We start from the raw sequence: 16055 nt of genomic DNA, 5'->3' as shown, positions 1-16055 counted from the left end.
TCAGAACATCTGGTTTGCACCAAAGACAAAGATTGAGACACTTGTTTTTAATGGAAGTCTGTATCTGGGGACAGTCAGGTTGTTTAAATACAAGTCTCTCAGGCTTCCTCAAACCAACTACAAGCTATGTTATTTCCCAATGGCTTCATTATAGCTAACATTGATTCTAAGCTGCATTTACAAAAAAATATCACTGCAGTTCTGATGCGGTTTAACCCAGAAGTTCTGCTGAAATTTTATCCAAATTTGTTTTGTCCAGAAATGAGACTCGTTCGGATGGGTGTGTTGGATTAAACCCCAAGGCTAATCACAGAGCCTGGCAATGACGAGGCTTCCGCTGGGGATGCCTCTGAAAATGGGGGCAACCACAATTGCCACAAAAACGTTGCACTGCAAGGGTATGAATTCACAGGCAACCAAACCCAGACAGACTGTGACTACGGCTTGCAAAAACTGTCACAAAATCCAGCTTTTACTTTTGTTCACAACATGCAGCACAGTGTTCACGCACAAGTGAGGAAGTTTTGTTTATTCAAGAGAAAAAATAATTCGTAGGATCGCTTGCATTTAGTAAAGGTGGAGCCCTCGTTAATGGAGTGGGTAAATCACCCACCAAAGGATCTCAGGTTCAGCACTTCCTGTAAATTTCTCAACTACCCTTAAATACATGTTGATGGTTGAACGGGTAAATGACTGGGCTGAGTTAACTATAAAGTTGTTACAACCTTGTTGGGTACTGGGTTATAACAACTTTATAGTTGACTCAGTTCAAAACTAGAGGACATAAATATAAGATAGTCACTAATAAATCCAATAAGGAATTCAGGAGAAACTTCTTTACTCAGACTGTGGTGAGAATGTGGAACTCACTACCACATGGAGCGGTTGAGGCAATTAGCATAGATGCATTTAAGGGGAAGCTAGATAAGTACATGAGGGAGAAAGGAATAGAAGAATGTGGTGAAAGGGTGAGATGAAGAATGGTGGGAGGAGGCTCATGTGGAGCATAAACACTGGCATAGAACTGTTGGGCCGAATGGCCTGTTTCTGTGCTTAAATTCCATGTTATTTTATATAAATGTGCCATGTGCTATGGTACTGAGACCCACAGGCCAAGGAGGTCCCAGGATTGGGCTGAGTTAACTATAAAGATGTTATAACCTTGTTGTTTCTGCTCCTGAGCACTGTCCAGCGACCCCTGCTGGAAAGCTTGTGGTGGCCTCGTCAGAACAGGTGAGGGCTTGGTTGTGATGTTCCTATAGTAGAATAGCCCACAGACATTCACTGCCTCAGTTGACACTTTTTTTTTGGTCAGCTGGGAAAATCACAATGATGAAAACCCATCTTCATGTTTAAGAGTCTCCAAATGAAGCAGCTGCGGAATCTTCACAGAGTTTTCATTTACCTAATATAATGTGCACACTCTCTCCTTGTAGACACTACCCAAAACCCCCCCCCCCACCCCCCCCCCCCCCCCCAACCCCGGCCCATTTACCTAAGTGCAGAAAACTTTGGAGGAGTAATGTTCATTTTCAGTGCCAAAAGAATGAGGAAATTTGGGCCAAGTGACTTATGCCCATTTTTACGCTACGACAGAACTTCCATAATCTTTTACGTCAATTCCACAAAACCTCCGTCAAAACCCTTTGCTGCTAATTAACATGCCCTGCCCCTCACCCCCCGACCATTGCAAAAGTAAAGCTCATGTGAATTTCCTCTATTTACGTCAATTCTGAATGGGGCTACAAATCCATGGCCAAATTTTTAGACTCAACATGACCCAAGCTATTTAATTTGTATTGGATCTGACTGGGCAAAATTATTGTGGGGAGGAAGGAAGAGATGGTCCCTTAACTCTGGTTCAGGTGAGCACCAGTACCTGTATCTGTTGGTTCTGAAATTCCTCCTGAGGGCTGTAGGGAGCCATGAGCAGTTTGCATGTCTAAAACCTGGGGCACACTGGGCACCATCAGCATGTACAGTTTTCTCACAGTCAGCAAAGGAAGACTTTGTAAATATACGGTATTATGCACGAATTGCAAGTGCTTGCAAGTGTGAAAATTTTGTACACTAAGGTGCTACCAATTTGTGTTTGTCAAGTGAAACAGTTGCTGTGAGTTCAGTCCATCTGCTGCTGAAACCATCATCCATGCTTTTGTCACCTCCAGCTTCAACTATTCCAATGCTCTCCTGGCCGGCCTCCCATCTTCCACCCTCCATAAACTTCAGCTCATCCAAAACTCTTCTGTCTGTATCCTAACTCGCACCAAGTCCCGTTCACCCATCACTCCTGTGTTCGCTGACCTATATTGGCTCCCAATCCAGCAACACCTTAAATTTAAAATTCTCATCCTTGTTTTCAAATCCCTCCATGGCCTCGCCCCTCCCTATCTCTGTAACCTCCTCCAGCCCTAAAATCCTCTGAGATCTCTGCACTCCTCCAATTCTGGCTTCTTGTGCATCCCTGATTTTAATTGCTCCACCATTGCCTAGGCCCTAAGCTCTGGAATTCTCTCCCTCAACCTCTCCGCATTTCTAGCTCCCTCTCCTCCTTTAAGATACTCCTTAAAACCTACCTCTTTGACCAAGTTTTTGGCCACTTGTCCTAATATCTCCATACATTCTTTCGGTGCCAAATTCTGTGTGATAACGCTCCTATGAAGCGCCTCGGGACATTTCACTACGCTAAAGGTGGTATATAAAAGTGAGTTGTTGTTGTTGTTGTTGTTGTTGTTGTTGTGATGGGTTTGTTTGTTTTTTTATTTTGCAGCTCAGTGGGAGGTGGGCAGGAATGCCATCTGGAACTGATGAGGCTCCGCCTTCAACCTCACCGCATCGTCAGATGCAATCATGCGTGAGCAGGAGGTTCGGGCATTATCTGGCTGGAAGATATAAAGGGAACTGAACTGATATTTGCAATTCAAAAGCTTCACGATGTGGTTACCTAAAATATTCTGTTTAAACTGTGACAGCCTTGGCTATGGTTTGGAGGGCTCTTGTTTTGAACTCACCCAGTTCCTTTAATATTGTGAAGCATTAATGGGCGGTAGCTCTTTGTTTATACAACATCTGTGTTTTCTTTCCCCTCTTGGGCTCAGGGCCACATACATCCTTATTTAGCCACTAAAGCTGATGTTCAAAGAGGCAGGGCAAACCTCGGCCTTGGTTTAAACAGTGGGATAAGTTTGTTTCAGAACAAGCCAAACCCATCAAACTTACAGCCATACTGAAGCACTACTATCACACTTATACTCCAAAGTTCAAGTAACAATAAAATAGCTTGGCTCAGTTTGGCTCAACTCGGTTTCACATATTTTTTTTGGAAGAGCTTGATTCCGATTTCCAAGCTATCCGAGCCTCAAAAAGGAACATTGTCTGGTTCCGGCCTGATGGAGTTGACCCAATTCAGATTTGTTTTAAGTTTTATTTTTTTCTTGCCAAGATTGGTGCAGGTCCAATGTGCTCAAACCATAGGCTCCTCCACAGAATCTAGTGGCAGTTCATCCTGTATTTGGAAGATGCCGTCACCTCCAGGCCATGACAATGTATCTCAAAGTTGTTCCCTAGCCTTCAGGCTTTTCTTTATTGGAATGCTACATTTGATCCTATCACATGTGGTTTGCACTCAACCATCGGCCAATATGATTTAGTGTCCCGAGTAGGACAGTGTTAAATGATGATTTTAACAGCTCTGGAACCAGCTTAAGGGCTAATATTTTTGATGTCAACCTCCCCCAAAACCACCCCCCTCCCCCTCCGCCCTTCAAAATCTGGGTTGGGAAAGTGCATGACTCACATTTCCACGATGTTTTCTGGAAGGTTCACTGGGATTTCGGTCAGCCCTTTCCCACGACAATCCACAATGTTGTTGCTGCACACACACGCTGGCGGACATGACGTAGCATGGGCACTGCAAGACTGAGGCTCTGAGGACTGAAGACCTGAGAGAGCACAAGAGCGCACTTATTCAGAACATAAAAAAGACACGTACAACATGCAACACCAATGGAGCAACTGAGAAGTGCTCCCCTCTGTGAACTAAGAGTCGCTTCTAAAGGTAACAGTTCATGCGGGAGTTGCTTACAAGCAACATGAAGCTTGTGTCACATGTATTTACAAAGCCGATGTAAAGATTCTTGTAGCATGTTTTCGCCAGGAATGGCCAACAAAAGTTCAACCTAATTGACTTTATCTGGGCCAATTTGTGTTTATTTATGAGTAGACATATTCGGCTCAATTTGCTTCATTTTTGTTTTTTTTTTAAAAAGAGGAATTCTGCATCTGCATATGAAGGCTGCCATTTTCCATGGTGCTTTATGAACCGAAAGATTTCCATTCTGTGACTGGAAGGAGCCACAGCAATAAAAGCAGTGGTATTTTTGATAGCGACCTGCTATTCTAGTGAGGAGAAGCTGGTCCCCAGCATCACGATGAACATCCTGATTGCACTGTGGGGCGGGATAAGCATCTGAGCCCTGTCAAGATAGTGTTGTGTACATTCCATACTTGGCAATGTAAGGGCTAATTCATTTTTTTACATACAATGGTTTGAAAGGAAAATCAACATCACCCTGCAGATGATTACATCGCCCTCTAAACTTGTAAGTTAGTTTTACAAATCTTGGTAATGTTTATAACACAACAGACAGAGCTTTCCCCAGCTCTTCACAGCGGCCAACATGGCGGGCTCGAAGTTTTCAGAGCTGTTCCAATGAAATCATCCCAGGGAGATAGGGGGGGGGGGTGAAAACCTGCAGCTATCGTGGCAAAAACGCCCTTTATTTCATCCTTCAGCGGCACAGAGTGATGTCACAGGCAGCGCGACATTCCAATACGCAATGCGCGCCAACTAGCTCAGACAGCAAATCAGGAACAGCTCCCACCACTGCCGGCTTAGGCCCTGCGGGACTCTCGAGGGTTATTTGGTTCCCTCGGTTGGTGAGCTCCAAGCACAGAGACTTCAACAGAGATTTTGTTTCTGACTCTTTTTGGCCCACAACCATTACTCAAACTGTGATGTGTGTTGGATAGTGTTTGACTTTTCACACTTTCTACAGGCTGTCTGCCTCCATCTAAAACAAAAATAATCTCTGCAGACTAGATTATTTTATTGACAATAAAGTTCCCCTATAAAATCCTGACATCTGCAGGAAGCATCTATTTTATTGGTATCTGTGAGGTTAGTTGCTGACTCAGTCGAACCATCTACTTTCAGTGAAGTGAAGATTCCAGCCAAAAACTAGATGCAGGGTAATGTTCCTTCTGCACTGCTCCATTAAACACTCCCAGATCAGCGGATGAACTAAATGCAGGATAAATTGTCCAAAAAAGCACTCGATGATGCAAGTTAATGCAGAGTGAAGCTCCCTCTTCCTTTGTCCCCAGTAATATGCCTTTACCCCAAACTCAAACGACCTCCTATTGTACCAGTGTGACACTATTGCTAACACAAAATGTACAATATGAACATTTTTATAACTTGAAAATGGACAGATTTAATTCTGAAAGAGATTCCTATAAAGCCAATATCTATGGCCACATTCTACTTTTCATGTGCAATCGCCTGTGCGTTCCACCCTCGCCTCACTTCATGCAACCAGTGGTGACAGAACTTTCAGCCACCTAGGCTTTGTCGTCTGGAATTCCCTCCCTAAACTCCTGTGCCTCTCTATCTTCCTTCAAAAATCTTCTCAAGACCCATCTTTTCAACCAATTTTTCATTTGTCCCTCCTAAACTCTCTCCTTTGGCTTAACATTTCCATTCCTCTTGCTACTAATTTGTAAAGTTGCTTTGAGACATTTTGTACATTAAACGCACTATATAATTGCAAGTTGTTGAACAAAACCGATCAAAACAAAATTACAAAACAAAGACAAATAAAAGAAAAGTCAAATTTAATTTAAAATCTTTACTGCTGTTTTCTAAAAGGAAAATTAAAGGTATGATTTCTTCTCTGAGGCTGGGAAAAATGGTATCTTAAAGTGAATGCTTCCCTTCTCTTCTCCCCCATCCCCAACCAGCACCTGTCAGCTCCAGAACTGGAGCCAATGGGCTCAATTTTGAAATGGTGGTGGATTGGCAGTGGGCTGCGGGGGGGCGGGGTGGGTGAAGTTGCGCATAGCAAACCAGAATAAACAAAACTTACCTTTTCCAACATGATCACGGTGTAATTGATGGTGATTAAAGTTCTGTCCAGGTTTCGCGCCCGGCAGCCAGGCTGATTGACAGGCTGGCTGCTGGCAGGAGCTGCAACGCTGAGGTGGGGAGGAGAGAAAGAGAGAGAGAGCAAGACGTCATCCAGCACTGGAACAGAGAGTGGAGGACGCTGAAGATTGGGCGGGGGGGGGGGGGGGAAGAGTGTGAGATCGGGGGGGGAGAGGGGGAGATCGGGGGGGGGGAAAAGGGAGAGATCGGGGGGGAGAGGGGGAGATCAGGGGGGAGGGGGGAGATCGGAGAGGGAGACATCGGGTGGAGAGAGGGACATCGGGAAGGGAGTCATCGGTGGGGAGAGGGGGAGATCAGAGAGGGAGACATCAGGGGAGAGGGGTACATCGGGGAGGGAGTCATCGGGGGGGAGAGGGGGAGATCAGAGAGGGAGACATCGGGGGAGATTGGGGGGAGATCGGAGAGGGAGACATCAGGGGGAAAGGGGGATATCGGGGAGGGAGTCATCAGGGGGGAGAGGGGGAGATCAGAGAGGGAGACATCGGGGGAGAGGGGGACATCGGAGAGGGTGTCATCGGGGGGGTGGGGAGAGGGGGAGATCAGAGAGGGAGTCATCGGGGGGGAGAGGGGGAGATCAGAGAGGGAGACATCGGGGGGAAAGGGGGAGATCGGAGAGGGTGTCATCGGGGGGGGTGGGGAGAGGGGGACAATGGAGAGGGAGACATCGGATATCGGAGCAGGATGGAAAGGCAGGTTTATTTTGTTTTTTAACTTAGTGCAATGGTTTTTTATTTCATTTATTTCATTTATTTTTGCCTGATCCGGCCCTTCATGTCTGGTTTCACCAGGCGTGAATCGGAAGCCGTGGGAAAGCCGCCCAGATAAGTTTAAAATTGTTTCAACTGTCTACTATGTCAGAAATAAAGTACCTTAAGTACCTCAATGAGGTACATTTGGTTCTTTAACTATCATCCCACCAGCTTTAATTGCCGGCGGGACTTCCAGATTCGTGAAGCGCACGCGGGCACAGGCGCGTCTGTGGGGAACCCGAAGTTGGTGGGTTGGAGCCGGCTTCCGAACCTGCTTGGGATTTTCGCCATTCTCATAGCCCCCCCGCCCCCTTCGCACCCGCAATTTGATTTTAAAATTGAGCCCAGTGTGTACATTTGACAGAAGATTTCCTCATTGTGAACAAAGATAAACAAAATCAATTACATTCTATGTGAGACCATCCCTTAGCAACCTAACTAAGAACAAGGCCCAATCAGAATAGGAACATTTGGAAAAGTTGAGACTGCAATTTTAAAAGAATGGAGCGCATTAACTGCTAAATGCATAAGTTAGCAATACCACACTTCTCAACTGCACATTGAGCTCTCCATCTCTACAAGCATGTTCATTCTGCATGTCTTTCTTCTAGTTTTACATCACTGAATGGAGAGGTATTGAAGGAAACAAGCACCAGCTATCCTGCTCCATCTGTCACGGTGGCTACAACGTTTACATACACACGGTTTGTAATTCTCTGGAGTTTTCTTGACATTTCAATAACCGAAGACATGACTCCCTGCAGGAATGCTTGCCTATGACTTGTCCTTTCCAGCATGTATCAATCTATCACCAACAGCTGTTTCGTTGGGCTTTTGGGATTATTCTTGTGGGATTATCAAAGCTCCATAAAGACACTGAAGGATTATCCTTTTTTTTCTTAACTTCTCCCTATTTATTTCCATCCTTTTTGCCTTTTGCCTCCATACTGTTTTCTTTAGCATGGGAAAGGTAAGGAAACCTCGTGTTTGTGTCCAGTTCGGACGCTATTTCCATTTCATTCTCAGCAAACGTGTTTGATGACGTGCCTGTTTTTTTTTTAATACACCATTGTGATTGCCCATTAGCACAAGACATCAAACCCGACAGCCCCATCAAAAACCAATGAAATTTATCACCAGATTCATCCAATAAATACATATTTTTTTCATTTGGTTAAATATGGTGGCAATGAACAAGATAAAATCATCAGCTACGGTTATTATTTTCGACCTTTAGCATATACTTAGGTGGGGCTTGCAAATTACTTCAGGGCTCACTGAACAACTAACTATGGGTGGTTTGCTCTTGGGCTTTGGCGAGTCCAAAAGCATTTACTAACTTGCAAGTAACATCAACACATTCATCTCTTGGCTTCTCAACCTTCACGTGTTCCTGGACCCCCCTACTGGTCCCTCATCTACACTAAATGCCTGGGATAGAATTTCCCCAGGGGTTCTCCTGATATCCCGCTGTAACTTTTATGGAACGTCGATAAGAACTCCGGAGAAACGGCATTTTACATTGTCTCGTGATAATTTTCTTCATGAAATGTCGCATTTGTGATATGGTCTCATTGTTTGAAGAAAAAAATGAAAAAAGGAGATAGAGATGGAAAGTGGGTACCACAGAGTGGCGATAGGGGGTGGGATCCCTCTATACAACTTTTACTGGCTCTGAGCTGTGTTAACATGGGGAGGCAGCAGCAATTTATTACAATTTAGAGCATCTCCACATAACGCTATGTGAATTAGACCAGTCTACCACTTGCACCAGTACTGAGTCTATCCACTTCGAACTTTTTACATATACAAAATTGTAATCATCTTGAACTGAAAAGTTCTTGAATTTAGAGGCGAGGTAGGGAGATCAGATAAAAAAACAGAAGCCTTGCAACTCATTGACTTACTGACTTAGGCCTGATTACAATCAGGCCGTCAGACTGCAGATTCATTCATGATCCCATTACAATATCTCTTGCATTTTCACTGGGATATGTCAACTTAACAACAACAACAACAACAACAACTTGCATTTATTTACTGCCTTTAATGTAATTAAACGATCCAAAGTGCTTCACAGGAGTGTTAACAAACAAAATTTGACACCGAGCCACATAGAGAGGCAAAGAGGTTTAGGGAGGGAATTCCAGAGCTTAGGCCTAGGCAGCTCAAGGCACGGCTGCCAATGGTGGAGTGATTAAAATTGGGGATGCGCAAGAGGCAAGATTTGGAGGAGTGCAGAGATCTCATAGGGTTGTAGGGCTGGAGGATTTGAAAACAAGCATGAGAAATTTGAAATCGAGGCGTTCCTGGACCGGGAGCCAATGTAGGTCAGTAAGCGCAGGGGCGATGGGAGAACTGGACTTGGTGCGAGTTTTGGACGAGCTCAAGTTTATGGAGGGTGGAAGATGGGGGACCAGCTAGAGGAGCATTGGAATAGACGAGTCTAGAGGTAATAAAGGCATGGATGAGAGTTTCAGGAGCAGATGAGCTGAGGCAGGGACGGAGACGGCCGATGTTACGGAGGTGGAAGTGGGTGGTCTTGCTGATAGAGTGGATATGTGGTTGGAAGCTCATCTCGGGGTCAAATAGGTCGCCAAGGTTGCGAACAGTCTGGTAATTTAAGGTAGCTGAGGACTAATTAGAATCAGATCCCTTGACTATGGATCATCCATAGTCTCATTATCCTTGATGCTCCGTGAATGTTATTTAATGAAAGCCAGCCATGGCCTATTTACTGTTGTACTGTCTCGGGAAAATCATAGTGCCAAGGATGTTGGGGCGCTGGAGAATAAAAGAAGTAAAATAAAAGTCATTAGATATAATTCACCAGCAAGCAGTGGCCCCCTGGATCAGATTGGGAGATTTCCAATTTGGCAAATGTAGTCTCAGGCTATTGCAATTCGTAGTAAAGGAGTTGCATCATTTTCATTTTGCACTCCTAGCTTCTTCTCTCTTCCCCCTCCCAAGCACCGCTCCAAGCTTCTGTCCCTTTCCCTTTCCCCTTTACTGACCTCTGCTTCTCCCCTTCATTATCATCCATTCCCCCTCTTCCCACTCCCCTTCATTGACATCCGCATTCCCCCCATTACCTCTCCCCTTCATTGCCATCTGTTTTTCCCGCAGGCCCTTTATCCCCGGGGCTATACCTACCCGGTACTGCCGCTTATGGGTATGAACAGGCCTCTCTCCCTTCAGCACTGCTCCCAGTGTTGCTACTAATGGAAGAGACCTGCAGCTCTATATACTGTAGGCAAGAACACCTGTTCTCACAAGAGTTACCGCTTGTAGTAAACAGAGCTGGAGATCCCTTCCAGTTTCAACAACAACTCTCAGGGAACGAAGCTGAGTGAAGATGTCCATGCTACTATTTTCAGTGGTATACAGTGCGTACCTGCACACACCTCCCACTACACGTCTGACTCTAATTCCATTGCCCTGACATTTCCCGCTTTCCTTTTATAAACATCTGTTTTCAGTTGAACAATTCCAGTACAATATTAACCAGCTAAAAGATGGCACTGGTAATTAGATGAAGATTAGAACCTCGCACAATTTATGCAGGACACCTTCAGCTGTTGTGCAGGAATTGGCATTATTTACATGGGGGGTGGGGCTCACCCACCTCAACATGCTGAACAACAAATTCACCCAAAGAAATTATAAATTAAAAAATAATTCCATTATTTCTGCACTTTTATATATCCTATATCAGTTACTATTCCCCGGCTAGCTAGCAACCAGCCATCCTGCTCCCAGACCTCTATCGACCTGTCTTATGGCAGCCGTAGGATTTCCCTTCCTTCCTTGTGAAAAAAGGGCACTAACTCTGTTGTTTTGATGTTGTACAGTAAGCAGTTCACTCGTACTTGCAAACCCCACACCCTACCCTATTGATACCGAGTGATGTAGGAAACTCATTTTGAAAAAGGAGAGGAAATTATTTAAAAAGGAGCTTCACCCTCACAAAGAATAAAAAGGGTCGACCAAAACCAGGAACTCAAGCGCTGCCTCTGCGGTGCAATGCAGTGATGTGCCAATGATATCAATGGAACCACACTGTCCACCAAAAGATGTACTAAAACCTACCCTGACTGACTACATAAGCCAGAATCTTTGTGCCCAGCTGGTGTGCAGCACAAACTGTGCGAAATGTGATCCTCAGTCCGCAGGTTACCACAGAAACGAGTAAATAATTTAATGTTACAGCTACACTTTATCTTGTTTACAGCAGGGAGACCAGAAACAGATGGAAAGAATACAAATGAACGGCCTCGCCAGGTTTACAGCTTAAACACCGGTTTTAAAAAATAGAAAGTGGGGCAGAAAACAGACAGCAATTAAAAATCCAATTACTTCCTCAATAATTGAAACAGGCCAAATCCAACTTCATCCCGGGAATCTGTAATTATTTATCCTAATTAAAAGCACACTGCGGATATCCGACTTAGACATGGCTCCAGTGAATTAATTGTTTTCATAGTACAAGTTTCTCCAGTTCCTATTTGTGACTACGTGTTTCGAGCCGCATGAGATATGTATATATATATATCTGAACAATGCTCTTTTTAATTACATTCTTTCTGCCACGTGAAGGCTTATTTCATTGAAATTTTTCCTGTGATAGATGGAAAAAATTACGTTTTTAATGAGTTCCTTCTCATAATTGTAAGTAATTTGTTTTTGTAGCTATTTCAGATTATGACATTCTGCTTCAACTTTTGGGGGGGGTGGGGAAGAAGAGGACCACATGAGGTCACATGACTTCCTCTACAGCTTGCAATGGCCATGAAACCTTGTGGTTCATCTTACACAATGGTTGCATCAAGGAGAGATCAGCCGAGCCTATTTTCATAACAGCTGGAGTTTCCCTCTTCACCAAATAGTTTAATCTCCAAAACCCAACGGTTTTACTTCTCTGCTTCTGAACCTACAGCATTACAAACAAGCTCTGCGGTGTCCCATCTGACCCAACAGTATTTTAAGGAACTCCTACAGCTACCAGTCCAAACCTACAGCATCCCAGTGAAATTCTACAGCTACCAGTTCAAACCTACAGCATCCCAGTGAAATTCTACAGCTACCAGTTCAAACCTACAGCATCCCAGTGAAATTCTACAGCTACCAGTCCAAACCTACAGCATCCCAGTGAAATTCTACAGCTACCACCACAAAATCACCATGAAAGCTGCCAATCTCTGGTAAAAACCCAACTGGTTTGCTAAAGTCCTTCAGGGCCTGGCCTACATGTCACTTGTCCCAGACTATATGGATGACTCTTAATGCCCTCATGGAAACTAGGGGTGGACAATAAATATTGCCTTGCCAGTGTCGCCTACATCCCAAGAACAAAGAAAAACAAGTCTCAAGTTGCTGACACTGTTCTGGTTTAGAATTTATCCACCAACAATTCAGCAGCCCAAAAACAGACCTTTCCAAACATTCAACCCCACAACATTCAAATATCAAATCAGTGAATAAGAAATATGAGCACAAGTAGGGCTGAGCTGAGCAGAATGGGAGCTACATGTGGCCCATGGTCTGTAATTGGAACAACCCTGCAATAGCCCACAATGAGACATTACAGGTTCCTGATGAAATCAACAACTTCACAGTAAACCTTACCATTTGCTACACAAACCAACAGCAACCGAGAGAAAGCCTAAAGGTTCCTCGGAACACCCCAGAAACCATATCAATGCATTAGACCATCCTGTAGCTTTTTATGCTACTGGTGAACGGCTGTCCTCATCAGCATGAGGAATGTTTGTGACGGGTAATAGACCTATTCCCACTTTGAGCAAGCAGGTATGAGCATGTCCTAGCCCCAAACTCTGCTCAATACCTCTTATCTCACCATTGTGAATCTTTCCAGCTTCCCTTCCATAAGAACATAAGAACACAAGGAACAGGAGCAGGAGTAGGCCATGCGGCCCCTCGAGCCTGCTCCGCCATTCAATCAGATCATGGCTTCTATCTCAACTCCACTTTCCTGCCCGATCCCCATACCCTTGATTCCTATAGAGTCCAAAAATTTATCTATCTCAGCCTTGAATATACTCAATGACGCAGCATCCACAGCCCTCTGGGGTAGCGAATTCTAAAAATTCACAACCATCTGAGTGAAGAAATTCCTCCTCATCTCAGACTTAAATGGCTGACCCCTTATCCTGAGACTATGCCCCCTAGTTCTAGACTCTCCAGCCAGAGGAAACAGCCTCGCAGCCTCTACCCTGTCCAGCCCTCTCAGAATCTTATATGTTTCAATGAGATCACTGCTCATTCTTCTAAACTTCAGAGCGTATAGGCCCATTCTACCCAATCTCTCCTCATAGGACAACCCTCTCATCCCAGGAATCAATCTCGTGAACCATCGTTGCACTGCCTCTAAGGCATGAATATCCTTCCCTAGATAAGGAGACCAAAACTGTACACAGTACTCCAGGTGAGTTCTCACCAAAGCCCTGTACAATTGTAGTAAGACTTCCTTACTACTGTACTCCAACCTCCTTGCAATAAAGGCCAACATTCCATTTGCCTTCCTAATTGCCTGTTATACCTGCATGCTAACTTTTTGTGATTGTTGTACCAGGACACCCAAGTCTCTCTGGACACTGACATTTAATTGTTTCTCACCATTTAAAAAATATTCTGTTTTTCTATTCTTCCTACCTCACATTTCCCCATATTATACTCCATCTGCCACCTTCTTGCCCACTCACTTAATCTGACTATATTCCTTTGCAGACTCCTTGTTTCAGCTTACTTTCCCACCTAGCTTTGTATCATCAACAAACTTGCATATATTACACTCGGTCCCTTCATCCAAGTCATTAATATAGATTGTAAATAGCTGAGGCCCAAGCACTGATCCTTGTGGCACCCCACTAGATACAGTCTGCCAACCTGAAAATGACCCGTTTATCCCTACTCTCTGTTTTCAGTCCATTAACCAATCCTCTATCCATGCTAATATATTACCCCCAACCCCATGTTATTTTGCATAACAACCTTTTATGAGGCACCTTATCGAATGCCTTTTGAAAATCCAAATATACTACATCCACTGGTTCCCCTTTATCTACCCTGCTAGTTACATCCTCAAAAAACTCTAATAAATTTGTCAAACATGATTTCCCTTTCATAAAACCATGTTGACTCTGCCTAATCATATTTTGATGTTCTAAGTGCCCTGTTACCACTTCCTTAATAATGGATTCCATCATTGTCCCGATGACTGATGTCAGGCTAACTGGCCTGTAGTTCCCTGTTTTCTCTCTCCCTCCTTTCTTGAATAGCGGGGTTACCTTTGCTACCTTCCAATCCGCTGGGACCGTTCTAGAATCCTTATGACCTCTTCGTGGCACATTATCAATTTACTGGCCAATTGTGCTGAATTTTTTAAAAATCATTCTTGGGATGTGGGTGTCGCTGGCAAGGCCAGCATTTATTGGCCATCTTTAGTTGTCCTTGAGAAGGTGGTGGTGAGCCGCCTCCTTGAACCGCTGCATTCCAGGTAGTGAAAGTTCTCCCACAGTGCTGTTAGGTCAGTAGTTCCAGGATTTTAACCCAGTGATGATGAAGGAACGACGATATAGTTCCAAGTCAGGATGGTGCGTGACTTGGAGGGGAACTTTGTTTCTGGTTTTGTGCTGTGGACCCACACAAATTAAGAACTGGATTGAGACTGCTCAAACTCATTTGACATAAGGGCTGCTACAGCCAGCAGAGAGAGGATACCAGCAGGGAGCTGGATTCAAACCCAGATTCCAGAGATGATGGAATAACTCAGATTCCTAAGAGAACAATTGTAATGATGTCAGAGATTCTCTTAGAAGACATGATAATACAGTAGGTTAATAGGCTGGCATTTAACCTCCATCACAGGGGTTGAATCCAGCCCTGACTGACAACATGCCACTCTCTGCTGGCTATACGGGTCTTTTGAGTTGAATTTGGGCAGTCTCAACCCAGTCCCCATCGGGCACGAGTACAAAGCCACAAAGCGACTCCTAATTTGGCACTAGGATGGCTGACGCTGGGTCAGTCGGGGGCGCTCTCCTTCCTTTTGGGACTAAAGCACATTGTTGGGGCAGATTAGAGAGAGCTTTACTTTGCATCCTCATAGCGCTACACAGAAGAGCTCGGTGCTGAGACTGGGTGCCTGAAATTGGAGAATGCTCCACTGCCCAGCGCAAACGCCCTGAACTTGAAAAGCACAAAAGTTTACCAACTGAAGCCCTGAAAACTTTCCACAGAAACGGAAATTCTTAAATAAATCCTACAATCTCAGGGACATTTTTGAAGCAGAAATCATGGCTTTGGATAAAATATATTGATTAAAATTAAAGTCCAAATGATGTCATTCTGTGTAACCCACTGAGGGAATGGACGACGTTCACTAGTAAAAAAAAAATTAAAATCATTAAAAAAAAATGGGAAGCTTCTTAACGCTCGCAATAAGATAAGATTTCTTACCACTGCAGACAAATTCCTTCTTCGGAACATCAGCAACGTAGAGGCCCCTCAGGTGAACGGGACCCGTGCACTGGGCATATTGCCCGATGGGTCGTCGCTGGCGCAACCAGTCGGACAGCCAGGCCAAGTGGCAGTTGCAGATTAGGCTGTTGGAGTGCAGCCGCCTGCGGAAGGGTGAGGAGACGAGGTAAGGAAAAGTTAACGGATTGAACTGCAGACCTGTGCCTACACACATACATGAAATAATTACGTTCGACTGTATTTCAGCCAGTCGAGTGATGCAGGCAAACTCTAATCTTTTGATATTTGAAGAATATTTTAAATCACTGAGTTACGTACTTGCTTTCAATTGCATCTCCTGCAAAAAAGAAATAAGTAAGTAGACATTACCAAACCACAGTGCTGAATATTAGAGAACGTACAGAGCAACAGATCAGATCTTTCTCTTCAGGCTGCACGGTGCGAATAGGAAAATCCCCTCACACTTATTATTTGAGGGGCAGCTGAAATTTGTTCCTTTTGCATCCGATAAGAAACATCCGACACAAAAACCCTCTGATAATCATATATTTTTTTTCCTTTCCACTTTCACTTGTGTTCTG

General features: G+C 44.3%; 1 protein-coding gene across 1 annotated transcript in view; it reads right to left on the bottom strand.

Moving 5' to 3' along the window:
• The window catches only part of LOC137332578 (slit homolog 3 protein-like), a 612265-nt gene that overhangs the window by 235313 nt on the left and 360897 nt on the right, over positions 1 to 16055 (bottom strand). The window contains exons 8-9 of the mRNA XM_067996507.1: positions 15454 to 15617; positions 3797 to 3941 (exon numbers count right to left, since the gene is read on the bottom strand). Of these exons, the coding sequence (XP_067852608.1) occupies positions 3797 to 3941; positions 15454 to 15617 (309 nt within the window). The remainder of the gene's footprint in view (positions 1 to 3796; positions 3942 to 15453; positions 15618 to 16055) is intronic.

This window comes from Heptranchias perlo, chromosome 14 (genome assembly GCF_035084215.1).
Source record: "Heptranchias perlo isolate sHepPer1 chromosome 14, sHepPer1.hap1, whole genome shotgun sequence".
Lineage (NCBI taxonomy): Eukaryota > Metazoa > Chordata > Chondrichthyes > Hexanchiformes > Hexanchidae > Heptranchias > Heptranchias perlo.
This window is presented reverse-complemented; position numbering and strand designations above follow the sequence as displayed.